The sequence below is a fragment of the Stomoxys calcitrans genome, chromosome 2 (genome assembly GCF_963082655.1).
Source record: "Stomoxys calcitrans chromosome 2, idStoCalc2.1, whole genome shotgun sequence".
Classification (NCBI taxonomy): domain Eukaryota; kingdom Metazoa; phylum Arthropoda; class Insecta; order Diptera; family Muscidae; genus Stomoxys; species Stomoxys calcitrans.
This window is the reverse complement of record NC_081553.1, coordinates 163,191,764-163,207,005: the sequence shown is the minus strand read 5'-3', so window position 1 is coordinate 163,207,005 and position 15,242 is coordinate 163,191,764. Positions and strand designations below refer to the sequence as shown.

The following is a 15,242-nucleotide window of genomic DNA, read 5'->3' as shown; positions in this document are numbered from 1 at the left end:
AATTCCTCGTAAACAGAAATCGCTATCTGTTTTTTGTCTATGGAAACTCCAAACGAAAAACACAAAGAGGAATCGACAAAACAATAAATAATTTAAAAACATCACATACCCAAATAAAAGGTTATGTCACGCGAACAGCAGGCCAGGTTTGACGGTATTAAGATGACAGCAATTTGTTTGCATTCTCTTTGTTGTTATCTTCTTTCTCGCATATTCTCCGCTCATGCACGCACACGTATACACACACGCACATAAATTTGTTTGCGTGTAGTGGCAAAACGACGATCAGCTTGATGACAAGATGGCGGATTGCACCATATGATTTGGGGTTGTTGTACAAATGAGACCACCTTTAATTGTTTCGCCATGGCTACCACGCTTATTAAATGATTGGTACACTCATATATCCGAAGTGTTTTAAGAAAAAACAAGAGCAAAATACTCTAAAGCCATTGCAATTAATTAGCTTTATATATATCGTTAAAATAAATACTAAATAACCATCGTTAGGTAACGAATTTCTATTCGTTAGAGAAAACAGCTGATTTTTACGATGTCGATTATGGTTAAAAGTGGCTACTGATTACCAAATTCGTTAACTTTTCTGTTATCGCTTCTTAACTAAACGATTTTCGTTAATACTATGTTTCCACTTGGAGCAAATCAAGATTTGCGACGAGATTTGCAACGAGATTTCTCATACATTTTCAATATGAGCAAATTAACTTGTTTGAGAAAATTTGCAGTAAACCTCCTTCCGAATTTAAATGCAAAGCTGCGTTTGCATTGAAACCGATTATTATTGGGATTTTTGGGCAGCGCCTTTACTTTACATCTGACAATTTCTTATTGATATTATAAAATTTAGTAGTTATTTAATAAAATTGTTTTACAAAATTAATTGCTAGCCACAATGTATATGCTGAACACAATAAAAATGCTAATCACAATAAAAACGCTTTCAAAAACGTCACCGTTGACAAATAAAAACCGCATAATATTAGTGGAAACCGGTTTTGGAGATTATCTCAAATCAAGTACATTTGGGTTCTAGTGGAAACATGGTATGAAACTCTTTACTGAATTCCACTACTGACAATGGTAACAGCAAATCAAGATATATTCATTTACAGCTAGTGGCATTTGCCCAACAACAAAATATTGAGTGTAGCAGCTGTCAAAATCAGTGATTAGTGCAACTCTGATTTTGAGTATGCTGCCCCTGCGCCATTTTTCTTGTTTTATGTGTTATGGTTCTTAACTATAATACACACACAACAAAAACTCGTTGACATTTAGTGCACTTCACAAGAAAAAATTGTAGTCAGCTGTTTATGGTACACTACCTGGTAATTATGTCATGACAGCAAATGCTGTAATTTATATTAAGACCGGTACTTAAACCCCGTTTACACTGCTCTTTAAATCCGGATTTAATGGCTCGATCCATGACATAATTACCAGGTATCGTAGACAGCCGAGTATAATTTTTTTCTCGCTAAGAGCACTATCTGTCAACAAGTTTCGGTTGTGTGTGTGTATTATAGTTAATAACAATAACATGCATAAACAACGAAAAATTATGCGAACTAGTAACATACATAAAATCAAAATTGCACTATTTGCAGATTTTGACAGACAGTGCACTCAATATTTGTTGTTGGACAACTGCCGCTACCTGTAAATGAATATATTTTGGCAAGCAGCATGAGTAAAAGTATTTAAACAACATGAAAACAGTAAAAAATCAGATCTAAAAAAAAATTAAAACAAAAATTTTATAAGTAGCAAAATTGGCTCCCCAGTCGCAGTACACAAAAATATATTTATGAACATACTTGAAGTATAATTGCCAAAATAAATTAACTAGTTCAGTGATGATAGTAAGTGATAAAATTGTACATGAAGGTACAATGAAAGTCGGTCTAATTTTCATAAACGTTTATTCAAATGTCAATTTTAATTAAAGGACAGGTACTTAGAATATTCTAAACAATTTTAGGCGGAATACATTGTTACACTGCGACAGCATTTCGAAACATCTAATTGAAATTATTACATTTTTATGTTAAATTTAATAAAATGGTCAATAATACATCCGCGTACCACAATAAATGCTGATCACAATGAAAATGCAGTAGAAAACATTACCGCTGTCAATTTAGTTCAAAAATTCGAATTCCAAATCATTTCAAACGTCGTCTTTGGGTTTGGGAGATTTGCCCAATCAGGTGGATTTGGGCAATTATAAAAGCAAGATATTTCCAAATTTTAAAACAAGAAATATCAGAGAATAAAAAAATTAATGTATCGTTGATGGGAAAAATTGTATTCAACATGTCCACATGATGAATAAGCAAGCGGTTGATGTATTGTGTTAACTCCGCTCAAAAAATCTCCAAAAATCGATGGCTTTGATTGATTTGATAATCGGTTTTTATACACTAATTAAATCGATAAAATAGTCGAATAATCGTCCAAATGGGACTTTTAGATCCCTAATCAAAACAAAAACAAACGACAGCAATAATTTTAAGTCTTTGAAGTGATCACGATTATAATAGTGCATTAAAAACATTTACACCACAATGGCCGCTGCCGCAAGTCTGCCAAATAAACCAAAATGTCCCCCTCCCGCCGGTTTAAAAGCCCTTATCGACAAGTTGCAATCGGTCTACCCGGATCAACCAAACCCACTGCAAGTGACCACTGTGTTGAAATACTGGCTAGGAGGGCAAGATCCTCTAGATTATATTAGTATGTTTAGCAACAGCGGAGATCCTTCCAAGAAAATACCTCCACATTGGTTTTATGTCAGCTTTGGACTAAGTGATCTGCATGGAGATGGACGTGTTCATTTCTTAGACTCCGAGGACAATGAATCGAATTCACGCTCTGGTATGGGATTCGAGCTGACGTTCCGTTTGTTAAAAACCAGCGAAGAATTAAAAGAAGAAACAGAGAATCCAAATAAAAGAATACGGCCACCAACATGGCCGGCAAACTTAATGCAGAATTTGGCTCGATATTGTTTTCGTACAGGCAACAGGTATGATCAATTTGTAAACACTATTTTAACTTGTTATGGTAATTTTTTGGTATAATGATAATTTTGTCGCATGCTTTTGGCTGAGCGGGCCCATAAAAATATAACTTGGCCAAATGTAATGACCTTTTCTCAGATAGGTTATCTTAAGTTACGTTGAAAAGAGGGTGCGGATATTAATCCGCCCAATGCCCAATGTTACTATGGACATACACCAAAGCCAGTAATGGGCTTGTTGTGCGCTCTGAATATTAAAAAGTAATCTCGAAAAAGAAAATCTATGTCAGGAATTCCGTGCTATTTACTAAATACCTAATTGTTTTCCATACCACGCCTTAAGTTGGTTCATGTCTGTTAGCCGCGAAAGCCGTGCAATGACATTAAACGTGCTCCAACGTCTCATCATCTTCCCCACATGACCTACACACATGCCGCACCGATTTTGCATAAGTGAATTTGTAATCCTATGTGTCCTGTTATGATACCGCAAGCTAGGCTGACCTCCTTACTTACTTCCTTTCAGCAGTAGCCTCGTCTTCTCACAATCTAGATTTCCCCATAGGAGTTTCGTCGCCCTACCGGCCGTTTCGCTGCCCATTCTTTAACTCGGACTGCGTCCACCCGAAAGGCTTTGGGTTAACCAAGTTTATTGACACTACTTTCTACTTTTTCATTCCCCCTTACTCCGAATTGGCCTGAGGTATACCGCTTAATGTCGCTGGTGATTGTGTCATTGTCTTGACAGGTCACTGTCGGATCGGAAAGCATGCTGACAGATTGAAGGTTGCCTTGCGACTTTTGCCAAAGCTGTGAGGACGTCGAGGAAGAAGAGACTATAGAACATCTGCTTTGTGCGTGTCCCGCACTGTCAGAAGGAGTTCCACTTTAGGTTCTCATTTCTTTAAGAACTTGTCTCATTAAGCGGATGTGGACATTCGCAATATGTTGGCCTTTTAAAAGAGATATGAATGGTTCAACGGTAGAAACTAGAAGGCGTTTTCCTCGTCCTTATCCTTTGGTATCACAATGGACGAAAACGTCTAAGTGAGTCTGATGGCAGATTGACAATTAAACGTAAACTAAACCTGTCAGCAGTACTTTTTCCAAATTCGGTAAATAAAAATTTGAGGACAAAATGTGTTAATAACAACAGTTCTTATTTGCATCAAATGGAGCTGCAGGAAGCCATTGTAGCGCAGAGGTTAGTATTGCCACATATGACGCTGAAAGCCTGGGTTCGAATCCTGGGGGGAACATCAGAACAAATTTTGCTTTACGGTGGTTATCCCCTCCTAATGCTGGCGATATTTGAGATACTATGCCATGTCAAAACTTCTCTCTTAAGAGGTGTCGCAGTGCGGCACGTTGTTCGTACTAGGCTATAAAATGGAGGCCCCTTTTCACTGAGCTTAAGACTTGAATCGGATAGCACTTATTGAAATGTGCAGAGACAAAATTGGGTTTTAAAGTAAGCTATGAACTAGATGATGGTGCCAACTGGTTCTCGCCTGGACTAGTGCGACCCTTTTAATGTAGTTGTTGTAGCCACATTTGCATATGGAGGTGGCGATCCTCGTCTAGCTCCTATAGGTGAACAAGCTCGTTCCAGTTTAAAAGACCGATCGCCGCGGGAACATGATGACCATTGGTTATTTAAAGGCGTCAGTAACTCCTCTTGTCATATCGAGCATCATAGCCACTCAGTATTTATGCAAGAGCCGGTGCCGCCTGGCCTTTCACAAAGACTCTCCGCTCGATGCCGCTGATTGCCGCGACTGCCGTTACAGCTAATCCGTATGGAGCATTCCACCATTCGCAACCTGTGGACGCGCTCGGTAACTCGCAGCTAAGCTTCTCGTGACAGCAATGAAAACCACGCAGATCGGACCTAAATGTCCCAGTCTGTGTGGTGCTCACAGCTTTTCCGTGTCGGGCTGGTCTACATAGTGCCCAAGATCTGTGAGCCTTCTCGGTACGTTCCCGAATGTGACACTTCCAATTCATTTACCTGTCCAAGATAATTATTTTACCTTTTCGGATATCTAAATCGTTCTGTTTAGGGTCTGTGGGTTCAATACCTTCACAATCAGTATCCTTACTCTTTTATTACTCGCCCATAGAAGTGGAGTTAAAATGACTCCCCATGCCTGTTCCTCCCCATGTCTGTTTGACTTTCTCCCTTACTCTCTATTATTTCGTGGGATCCAAAATATATCCACCTTTCTCTTATGATTTAGTTTATCCAGTACGTGTGTCCACCCTTACATTGTATAAATTGAATATGCAATTGATTTACAAAATACTTTTCGTACTGATGATTATATCCATCGGCCCATTTAGGAAATATTTAAAACTACCAAGTAGGTAGTGCATTTCCATATCTTATATATTTTAAAGGTCATAAATCCTGATTGAGGCTACATAATGGGTGTGGGGTGCTTTTTCATGGTATGCTGTGGTTCTTAAAAGTAAGAATACTCAAAGAATGGACCACCATTTCCATAGAGTTGTAAGGGAAAATGCAATTAAACAAGCTCAACGCTGTCGTCCTATTGGGCAGCAACGGTTTGCCATCAGCTTTCCGCTGAGGGAATTAAAATCCCAACCCCAATGTCAGTCAGGAATCCACAAGGTTATCTTAAAGAAAGCTACTCGCGTGTATGATTACTTGGCAAGCACGGAGGAGTGGAATATACATTTTGGCGGTAAACTCATTGAAAGCAGAATCGCAGGAGGAGTCCAGAATGTGTTAGATGAGTTTAATCTGTGGGTATCAATTGTGATGATTGTTGCCGATTCAACAAGCGTGAACACCGGTAAAAAGACAGCCGTTGTAGTTCGACTGTAGCCAATGTTCGATGAGAAAGGTCATCCCACACCCAAGTGCATCAGTTGCCGTGTGCTGGATCGCGTTCTTCGCGTTGTCATAGACGATGAGCTCCATGAGTCAACTAAATCACCAAACATTGAGTCTTTCTTCTTCGAGCCTTATTAAGACAACAATTATGACCAATTGAAAGCAGCCTCCAGCAATGGGAAGGAAAAAGGAGACGGAAGTTTCTCTTCCACCTCACTCTGGCAAACTATCAGTCACCTCACTGAGAGCAGTGATATCCCATTTGTAAAGTTCAAGCAGATGCCAAATATTTGCAATACACGCTGGAACTGTCTTATCATTCTAGCTCTTCCTGCGTTTATTTTGATGCCCTGAACAGGTTGCGCAAAATCTGTTCATAAATTGCTTACTCATGGGCTGATCATTGGTTGAATAGTACATTGTTCTGCACTAAAAATTTTTAAGAACTATCTGTAGCTTTGAATGACTACCCAAGAGCTCTTAAGTGCTTGAAGACCCACCGGAAAAAAGATGAATCTCCAATCAACATTGCCCCAAACAACCAGTGCTGTGAGCATGCGATCAATGTAATGCAAGACTTATACAACTCCCGCCGCAACAAGCATAACCTGCCACTAAGATTCATCCTCTCCAATGACAACGCGAATATCTAAATCCTTGTGTGTTTGATGAACCTGTAACATATATGTGGCTCTTAAGCTTGTGTTCAACTATATATAACTGCTTATAGTGACTTCAAAAAACTGCCCAAATGTTAGGTTAGGTTAAAAAGAGGGTGCAAATATTAATCTGCCCATGCCACTATGGACATAAACCTAAGCCAGTAATCGGCTTGTTGTGCGCTCTAAAAATATAAAGTAACCTCTAAAAAGAAAATTTTAAGTTAGGAATTTCGTGCTACTTACAAAATCCTTAATTGTTTTCAATACCACTCCCCTAAGTTGGTTAATGTCTGATATTGTGTCTCCACCTAAGTACCGGTATCTATCCCATGGCAAGCCCATTGCAATCCCATGGCAGCCGGTTGTACGCACCGGATTGACCCGATGGAATCTTCATCGGCAAGGGCTGCCGCCTCAGTGTACGTGTTCGTCTTTTTTCGTCATGGGAGAGGCACATCCCGGAGTGCCTTCTCCGTACGCTTCTGGTCCGTGCCGGGATTGAAAAGAACCCCGGACCCTGGTTCTGTTCGGTTTGCCAGAACCGCCTTCATCATCGGTCAGTGTCGGTGAGGTGTAACCGGTGCTTGGAGTGGGTACATTTCCGTTCTTGCTCTGGCCTAACTTCGCTACGGAAGTATAGTCATACTGGCTATGTCGCTAGGTGCTGTGCGAACATAGCCAGCAGTGGGTCACAAGCGTCGCCGTCGTCGCCTTCGGCGTCCTCGTCGTCGGACTATGTGACCCCCCCGACCTCTCCCGTACGGCAATTTATGCAACGACAGCACCCTAGCCCTACTACTGCCAGGCCAGTGCCGGGAAGTGTATCGTTCTTGCAGTTAAACTGCAACGGACTGCGTGGCCTTCGTTATACCCCATTCCCGACCTCAGTCACTTTTGGCGAGATAACTGTAACCCGAGAGAGACAGGGCAAGGAGGAGAGCCATTCGCCGTATTCGTGGTCTCCGAGCCGATGAACAGCCATCACAATTTACCGTGGGCGAAGTTACGAATGTCATCCGTGGCGCCAAATCTTCCAAGGCGTTGGGCCCCGACGGAATCTCTACATTGATGCTGAAGAATCTGGATTTACCTGGAGTTGAGTACCTTACCACTGTCCTTAACCTGTCATTGAACACTCTTATGGTTCCCGATGTCTGGAAAATGGGCAGAGTGATCCCGCTACTGAAGCCTGGTAAAGACCCGAGTTTGGGGGAGTCGTACAGACCGATCTCCCTTCTCTCACCAGTGGCTAAGACGCTTGAGGCATTACTCCTCCCGAGCCTCGTAGGAGAATTTCCATTCGCCGAGCATCAACACGGATTTCGGAGGCTGCACAGCACAACAACAGCTTTGCATGCCATCACCACACACATTTGCCGTGGCTTCAATCAACCCAGGCCATGTGACAGGACGGTCCTCGTGGCACTGGACCTATCGAAGGCATTCGACACGGTCAGCCATGCCAAATTATTTGAGGACATCGCCAACACGTCCCTCCAGCCAGGCCTGAAACGTTGGGTCGCGAATTATCTGTGTGGCCGCCAGTCATTTGTGGAATTTAGGGATAAGAAGTCAAAACACCGTAGAGTGAAACAGGGAGTTCCCCAAGGTGGGGTGATATCTCCGGCTCTGTTTAACCTCTACCTATCCTCCATCCCACCTCCTCCAGACGGCATAGAAATCGTATCATATGCGGACGATTGTATGATCATGGCATCAAGCCCCCCACCCATTGATGACATTTGCGATAGGTTGAACGTCTACCTCAACGAGCTTGCCTCATATTTCGCTTCAAGAAATCTGAAGATATCCGCCACCAAATCTTCAGGCACACTGTTCACTACAAATACGCGTGAGGTGAATACTGAGCTGACTGTGATGGTCGATGGAGAAATAATTCCGGCCATCAAGTGTCCCAAAATACTTGGCGTCACATTTGACAGCTCCTGCACTTTCTCCCCACATGCCACAGCAATCTGCAATAAAGTCAAAAGTAGAAACAAGGTCCTCAAGTCACTCGCTGGCAGCACTTGGGGTGCAGACAAAGAAACCTTGTTGACCACGTACAAAGCAATTGGCCGGTCTGTGGTTAGTTATGCAGCGCCAGTGTGGTCACGTCAACTTTGTGACACGCAGTGGAATAATATTCAGATCTGTCAGAATGCCGCCCTCCGAAGTGCGACGGGCTGTCTCCTCAGTTCTCATGTGGACCACCTCCATCAGGAGACAAAGATCCTACCAGTGCGAAGACATAACTACATGCTGTCTAAGCAATACCTTTTGGGCTGTTATCGCAGAAATCATCCAAATCATCATCTTGTGGATAGATACCCACCGACCAGAAGCCTTAAGGTAGATCTACACGATCTAGAGCGTGAGGTCCAGCGCTACAAGAGAGAACCTCTAGATCAAGCGGCATATCAAGCGGGTCTGAACAACATTCATGCAGACACGGTAGCAGACGCGTTAATTGGCTACCGGGTGAATGTAGTCCTTGGAGAACGACCGCCACCCATTGCACCCGAAGAAATCGACCTTCCCCGGCAAACCAGAGTGGTTCTGGCTCAATTACGTTCCGGCAGATGCAGCCGCCTCAATTCCCACAGAGCTAGGATTGATGCCGACGTGCAAGATGTATGTTCCGATTGTAACCAGGGACCGCACGATACACGTCACCTGTTTAGCTGCCCGGCCAGACCCACTCGACTCAGACCCAGATCCCTGTGGACGCACCCCATCTTAGTCGCGGAGTTCCTGGGTCTTGACACTCAACAGAATCAAGCAGACGAAAGATAGTACACAATAAACTGCTATAACAACAACAACAACCGGTATCTATTGGACGCGAAAGTCGGACAATGATGAAGGAAATGCTCCAACGTCTCATCATCTTCCCCGCATGCCCTACAGACGCTATCACTTGCCGCACCGATTTTACATAAGTGAGCTCGTAGTTCTATATGTCCCATTATGATACCAATAGTTATACTGTATAGCCTCGTCTTCTCACGATCTGGATCCCCCCATAGGATTTTCGCCGTCCTACCGACCGTTTCGCTGTTCCACAATATTGCATGCACATTTGTCGCTCACTCCCTTAACTCGGACTGCGTTGACCCGAAAGGCTTCGGGTTAACCAAGTTTATTGACGGCAGTCCTCTGGCCTTCACCGCCAAATCGTCTGCCCTTACATTTCCCCTTAATCCGTTATGGCCCGGCAACCAAACGATCTCCTTAATCTCCTTACACTGCAAGACTATTCTTGACTTTACCGTCCTGGTTGTTAATGCGCCTATGACAATTTTACTGTCGGTAAAGATGTTCACACTCGACGTCCTCGCGTTAGCACCACACCACTTCACGCATTCCGTGATCGCCCGGATCTCCGCCTGCAGGACTGTATTATGGACAGGCTGTCTAAAACAGATCTCAGTCCCTGGGTTCTCAATGTAAACCCCCAGGCCCACTCTGTCCTCTGGCTTTCATCCATTTGTGTAACATTATATTCCAGATGGCAATACAAGGATTCCGTCAATCCAAGACTGTGCCGATGGCAGCAGTGCCTCGCACTCGACTTCAAGGTTCATCTCAGGTATCCGATCGGAAACCTCTTCCCTTCCTTCCAGGTTTCCTATCGTCGCCTCGATTATACCGCGATGGTATGAGATGCTCCCATGCTGCCTCCGTGGCTGCCTCACACTTAATCTGTATGTCAATGGGTCGGATATCTAGAATAGTCTCCGGTGGTCCTCATCGCTCCGCCTATGCGAAGACAACATGTTCTCTGAACCAGTTGTATGGTCCTCATGTTGCACTTTTTCTCCATAGCTGTCCACCAAACTACTGAGGCGTAAGTAAGTATTGGTCTAATCACGCTCCTGTAGAGCCAGTGGACTATCCTCGGATTATGGCCCCATTTCGATCTTACGGCCCGTCTACATAGTGCCCAACATCTGTGAGCCTTCTCAGTACGCTCCTGAATGTGACACTTCCAATTCAGTTTACTGTCCAAGATCACACCTAAGTATTTGACCTTGTCAGATATCGAAATCGTCTTATTGAGGAAACGTGGTGCGTTAAATTGGCCCACCTTCGTCTTCCTCGGGAACAGGCATAGTCTAGCCCAGTCATACGCCATATGCAAAACCCTTTCGGCCCTCCACCGACCTTCCCTTGACATAGGCAGGCTGTTTGTATTTGAACAGTTCGCTGGACGTCCTACTCTTTATTATGGTGTCCACAATACGTTTAATGGTTTTGAGTAGACCTAACACCGGCAAGGCAAGTTATGCCTTATAAACAACACCCTTGCCTCCTGCCAGGCTTTCGGAGTATATGCCTAGGCAAGCTGTGAAAATTTTGGCCAGACGAGGCGCCAGATAGTCTGCCTCTTTCTGTAGTTACGCCAGAAATATTCCATCAGGTCCGGGTGACTTAAATAGTTTAAAGCTCCTCAAGGATTCCTTCACCATAAATTCCGTTATTATAAACCTTTGATCAACGTCATTATTCCAAGATTCCGGTTTTTCCGTGAGTTCCTTCGTATCCCGTTGAAAATGGGTTTTCATCAAAAGCCTCAACATGTCCTCCGTTGTATCTGCTCTCACTCCCATGTCGTCTACTGAAGTTTCAGTTTGGACATGGGTTTTTGAGAGAATCTTTTTTACCTTGGCGGCGTCATTAACGCTATCGACCTGTTCACAAGAAAGCTTCCAGGAGGCACGTTTTGCCGCTCTGGTAATCTTATTGTAGTCCTTGAGCCATGGGTAATATACATCTCAATAAACTTCCGCTTTTTTACGACGTACTCTGTTACAAAGTCTGCGGACCTCTTTCCCAACATTGCGAATCTCCCCGGTTATCCAGGTTTTTCTTGAGCTGATTTCCTTTCCCGAAGAGGACAACTATCTTCGAAGGACCCCACCAGTGCAGTCGTAATCCTGTTGACATTTTCGTCAAAATGCTCAAATAAAAATTTCAAAATCATTTTGTGCTTGAGGTTTTTTTATACCCTCCACCATAGGGTGGGGGTATACTAATTTCGACATTCAGTTTGTAAAACCTCGAAATATGCGTCTAAGACCCCATAAAGTATGCCACCTCTCGACAGACGAAGATTACACTATACAAGACACTGATACTACCCGTTGTTGTTGTTGTTGTTGTTGTTGTTGTTGTTGTAGCAGTGTGTTAAACTCTGAGGAGGCAGCCCTTGCCGATGAAGAAATCCATAGGGTCAATCCGGTACGTACAACCGGCTGCCATGGGATCCTACCTGTGTTTTAATATGGTTCTGAAGCATGGGTACTTGTGAAAGCAGATGAGGCAGTGCTTGGAGTATTAGAGAAAGATTCTTCGTGAAAAATATGGATCGAATTGCGTTAATGGAGAATTTAGGCGACGTATGAACCACGAGCTGTATGACGACGATAGCAAAGTTACACGCATCAAAATACAACGGCTGCGGTCATTTTGTCAGAATGGATGAAGAAGCTCCAGCATAGAAGTTTTTTAAAGGCTAACACGGTGGTACTCGCAAACCGGGAAGACCAAAAGCCCGATGGAAAGATCAAGTGGTGGGAGACACCTCGAAATTTGGTGTCGGAGATCTTAGAATGAGCGCAGAGGATTGAGGCGTTCGGAACGCTATTCTACGTTCGGCTAGTGGAACAAGTGTTCTGCCATAGCCAATTAAGGAAAGAGAATATAAGAAAGCTAGGCGGTTGAAATTTTGCACAAATACTTTTTATTAGTGTAGGTTGGTTGGGATTGTAAATGGGCCAAATCGGTTCAACAACTGTGCTGAGTATGGTTCAAATCGGTTCATACCCAGATATAGCTGCCATATAAACCGATCAGGGATCTTAACATCTTCAGCCTCTAGAGGGCGCTATTCTTATCCTATTAGGCTGAAATTTTGCATGAAGTATTTTGTTATGACTTGTAACAACGGTGCGAAGTATGGCTCTAATCGGGATATAACCTTGTATAGCTGCAATATAAACTGATCTTGGATCTTGACTTCTTGAGCCGCTAAAGGGGGCATTCTCAACCGATTTGGCTGAAATTTTGTACAAAGGCTTCTCCCATGACCTTCAATATCATTTCCAATATGGTCTGAATCGATTTATAGCTTGATACAGCTCCCATATAAACCGATAAACCGCAATTCTTATCCGAATGGACTGCAATATTACACAATGACTTCAACAATGTTCAGCATTCAATTCATTTATGGTCCGAATCGGACTATAACTTGATATAGCTCCAATAGCATAACAGTTTTTATTCATTATTCTTAGTTTGCCTAAAAAGAGATACCGCGCAAAGAACTCGACAAATGTGATCCATGGTGGAGGGTATATAAGATTCTGCCCGGCCGAACTTAGCACGCTCTTACTTGTTTTGTTATCGAATCATCTTATATGTAAGATGTTATCTTATTCAAAAAAAAGTCCATCCAAATATGATATGGGCATATGAGGATGTAGAAAAGTCATCACCCTAATATGTAGAACAATTCCCTTTTTTGTGTTCGTTGAAGGATTTCAGTGCTTCCTAATCAATTTAGCACAGTACCTTTTTAATGCGATTTCGTTTAAGAGAAATCGTAAAAGCTAGATACTAAGCCGCAAATATTGTAAATTTAATGAATTAGGATATCATGTTTTTCACAATATTTATTTTTTTTAGATTGTGTTTTGGTGACAACATTCCATGGCGGAAGGGTTTGGATGACAGATTTGATACGCCTTTGCAAAATATTTTAATAGCAGAAGACCCACAGTTGCAATCGATGACCACTCCATTTGGTACTGTAGATTTTTGTCAAATAGTTGGTGTAACTTATGAGGAACTAGAACAGGCAGCTCGTTGGAATGGCCGTGGAGTTCTTAACTATCTTAAGCAAGACATACAGACTGGCGGTGAATGGTGGGTTACTAATATAGATCGGACATTAAGTGTATTTGATATATTTCCCGAGCGCTTAGTATCACTTGAAGAGGATCTGGAAAGAGAAGGATCAGATTTGGCGGGAGTGAATGCTGAATTTACTTTCCGGGAAATATCTAAACCTAAGGTACGACAACCTATTTCGGAGGAAGATGGTCTGACAGCAGAAGATGGACAAGAGCTGAACTCACTGATGGATTCAATGAGCCTTAGATCAAAATACGAACCAGAAAATCAAAAATGTAAACAAGAAGACGATTTAAAAACCGACACATTCCCAGTTTCTATGTCGATGAGCGGAAGTTCATTACACAATTCATGTCCCGTAGACAATCAACCTGACACTCCCGACTCGGTTACCCTTGATGGCATTGAGCTTCAGATAGCGCCATATGCAGCTAAATTTCTGTTACTAGCCATAAAGGATCGCATACGCCACGGTCGACATTTTACGTTTAAAGCCCAACATTTAGCACTTACCTTTGTGGCAGAATCCGTAGCAGGAGCCGGTGTGACTAAAGAAGCACCATACGGAGTTCTTGGTTATTGGATACAAGTTTTAATTACAGATGATCTAGTGCCACGTATGATTGAAGATTTTAAAAATGCAAATTTGGATAGAATAAGCCAATTAGGAGAGCGGCGAGAATTCGAGTGGCCAGATAAATATTTAAAAGTAATTATAGACCACCCACATGGATATATGCTGCCTCCGCCACCAATGAGTTTCTGAAAGCATGCCATCATCTCGAATGTAAATCTCTATTAACGAATACAAGAGAAGTGCCTTAAAAGAACACATCGACTTACGACTTCATTTCACATAATACTCATTCTTTTTTTAGATAATTCAATTGTTTAAGTATTATTTTAATAAACACAAATTACGAAATCTTTTTCATATCAAATTTAAATGGGTATTTTTAACTTACTCTGTGAAGCCGGTTTTCCAACCTGCCCAACTAGCTATAGTAGCTGGCAAACTATCGATATTAGAAACATTCGATATTTTCGGTATTTTTGAAATAAATATCGATAGTATCGATACTATCGTTTATTTTCTATCACCATCATTTTATTTTGATCATACTTGGGACGGCTGTTGGCCAAATCGGAAAAAATTACACCCTCTGGGGCGAGAGGTGGGTTTATACGGCAGCTATATCAGGTTATGGATTGATTAAGACTATATCCAGTATAGTTTTTGGAGGCTATAACCGGCACTGCTTAACCTCTACCTATCCTCCATTCCACCCCCTCCAGACGGCATAGAGATCGTATCATATGCGGGCGATTGTACGATCATGGCATCAGGCCCCCCACCTATTGTTGACATCTGCGATAAGTTGAAAGTCTAACTCAAAGAACTTGCCTCGCTGCAAGAAATCTGAAGATATCTGCCACCAAATCTTCAACCACATTGAATACTGTGAGCTGACTGTGATGGTCGATGGAGAAATGATTCCGACCATCAAGTGTCCCAAAATACTTGGCGTCACATTTGACAGCTCTTACACATTCTCCCCACATGCCACAGCAATTTGCGATAAAGTCAAAAGTAGAAACAAGGTCCTCAAGTCACTTGCTGGCAGCACTTGGGGTGCAGACGAAGAAACCTTGTTGACCAAAGCAATTGAACGGTCTGTAGTAAGTTATGCAGCGCCATTGTGGTCGCGTCTGCTTTGTGACACGTCGATGGAGAAATGATTCCGACCATCAAGTG

The 15,242-nt window shown here is 42.5% G+C and overlaps 1 protein-coding gene across 1 annotated transcript; it reads left to right on the top strand.

The window, feature by feature from the left end:
- Positions 1-2,489: 2,489 nt before the first annotated feature.
- On the top strand, positions 2,490-14,433 carry LOC106086867 (suppressor of fused homolog). Its single transcript, XM_013251687.2, has 2 exons — positions 2,490-3,049; positions 13,259-14,433. Exons 1-2 carry the CDS (start codon positions 2,589-2,591, stop codon positions 14,250-14,252), a joined length of 1,455 nt encoding a protein of 484 aa, XP_013107141.1. The 5' UTR covers positions 2,490-2,588; the 3' UTR covers positions 14,253-14,433.
- The last annotated feature ends 809 nt before the right edge of the window (positions 14,434-15,242 follow it).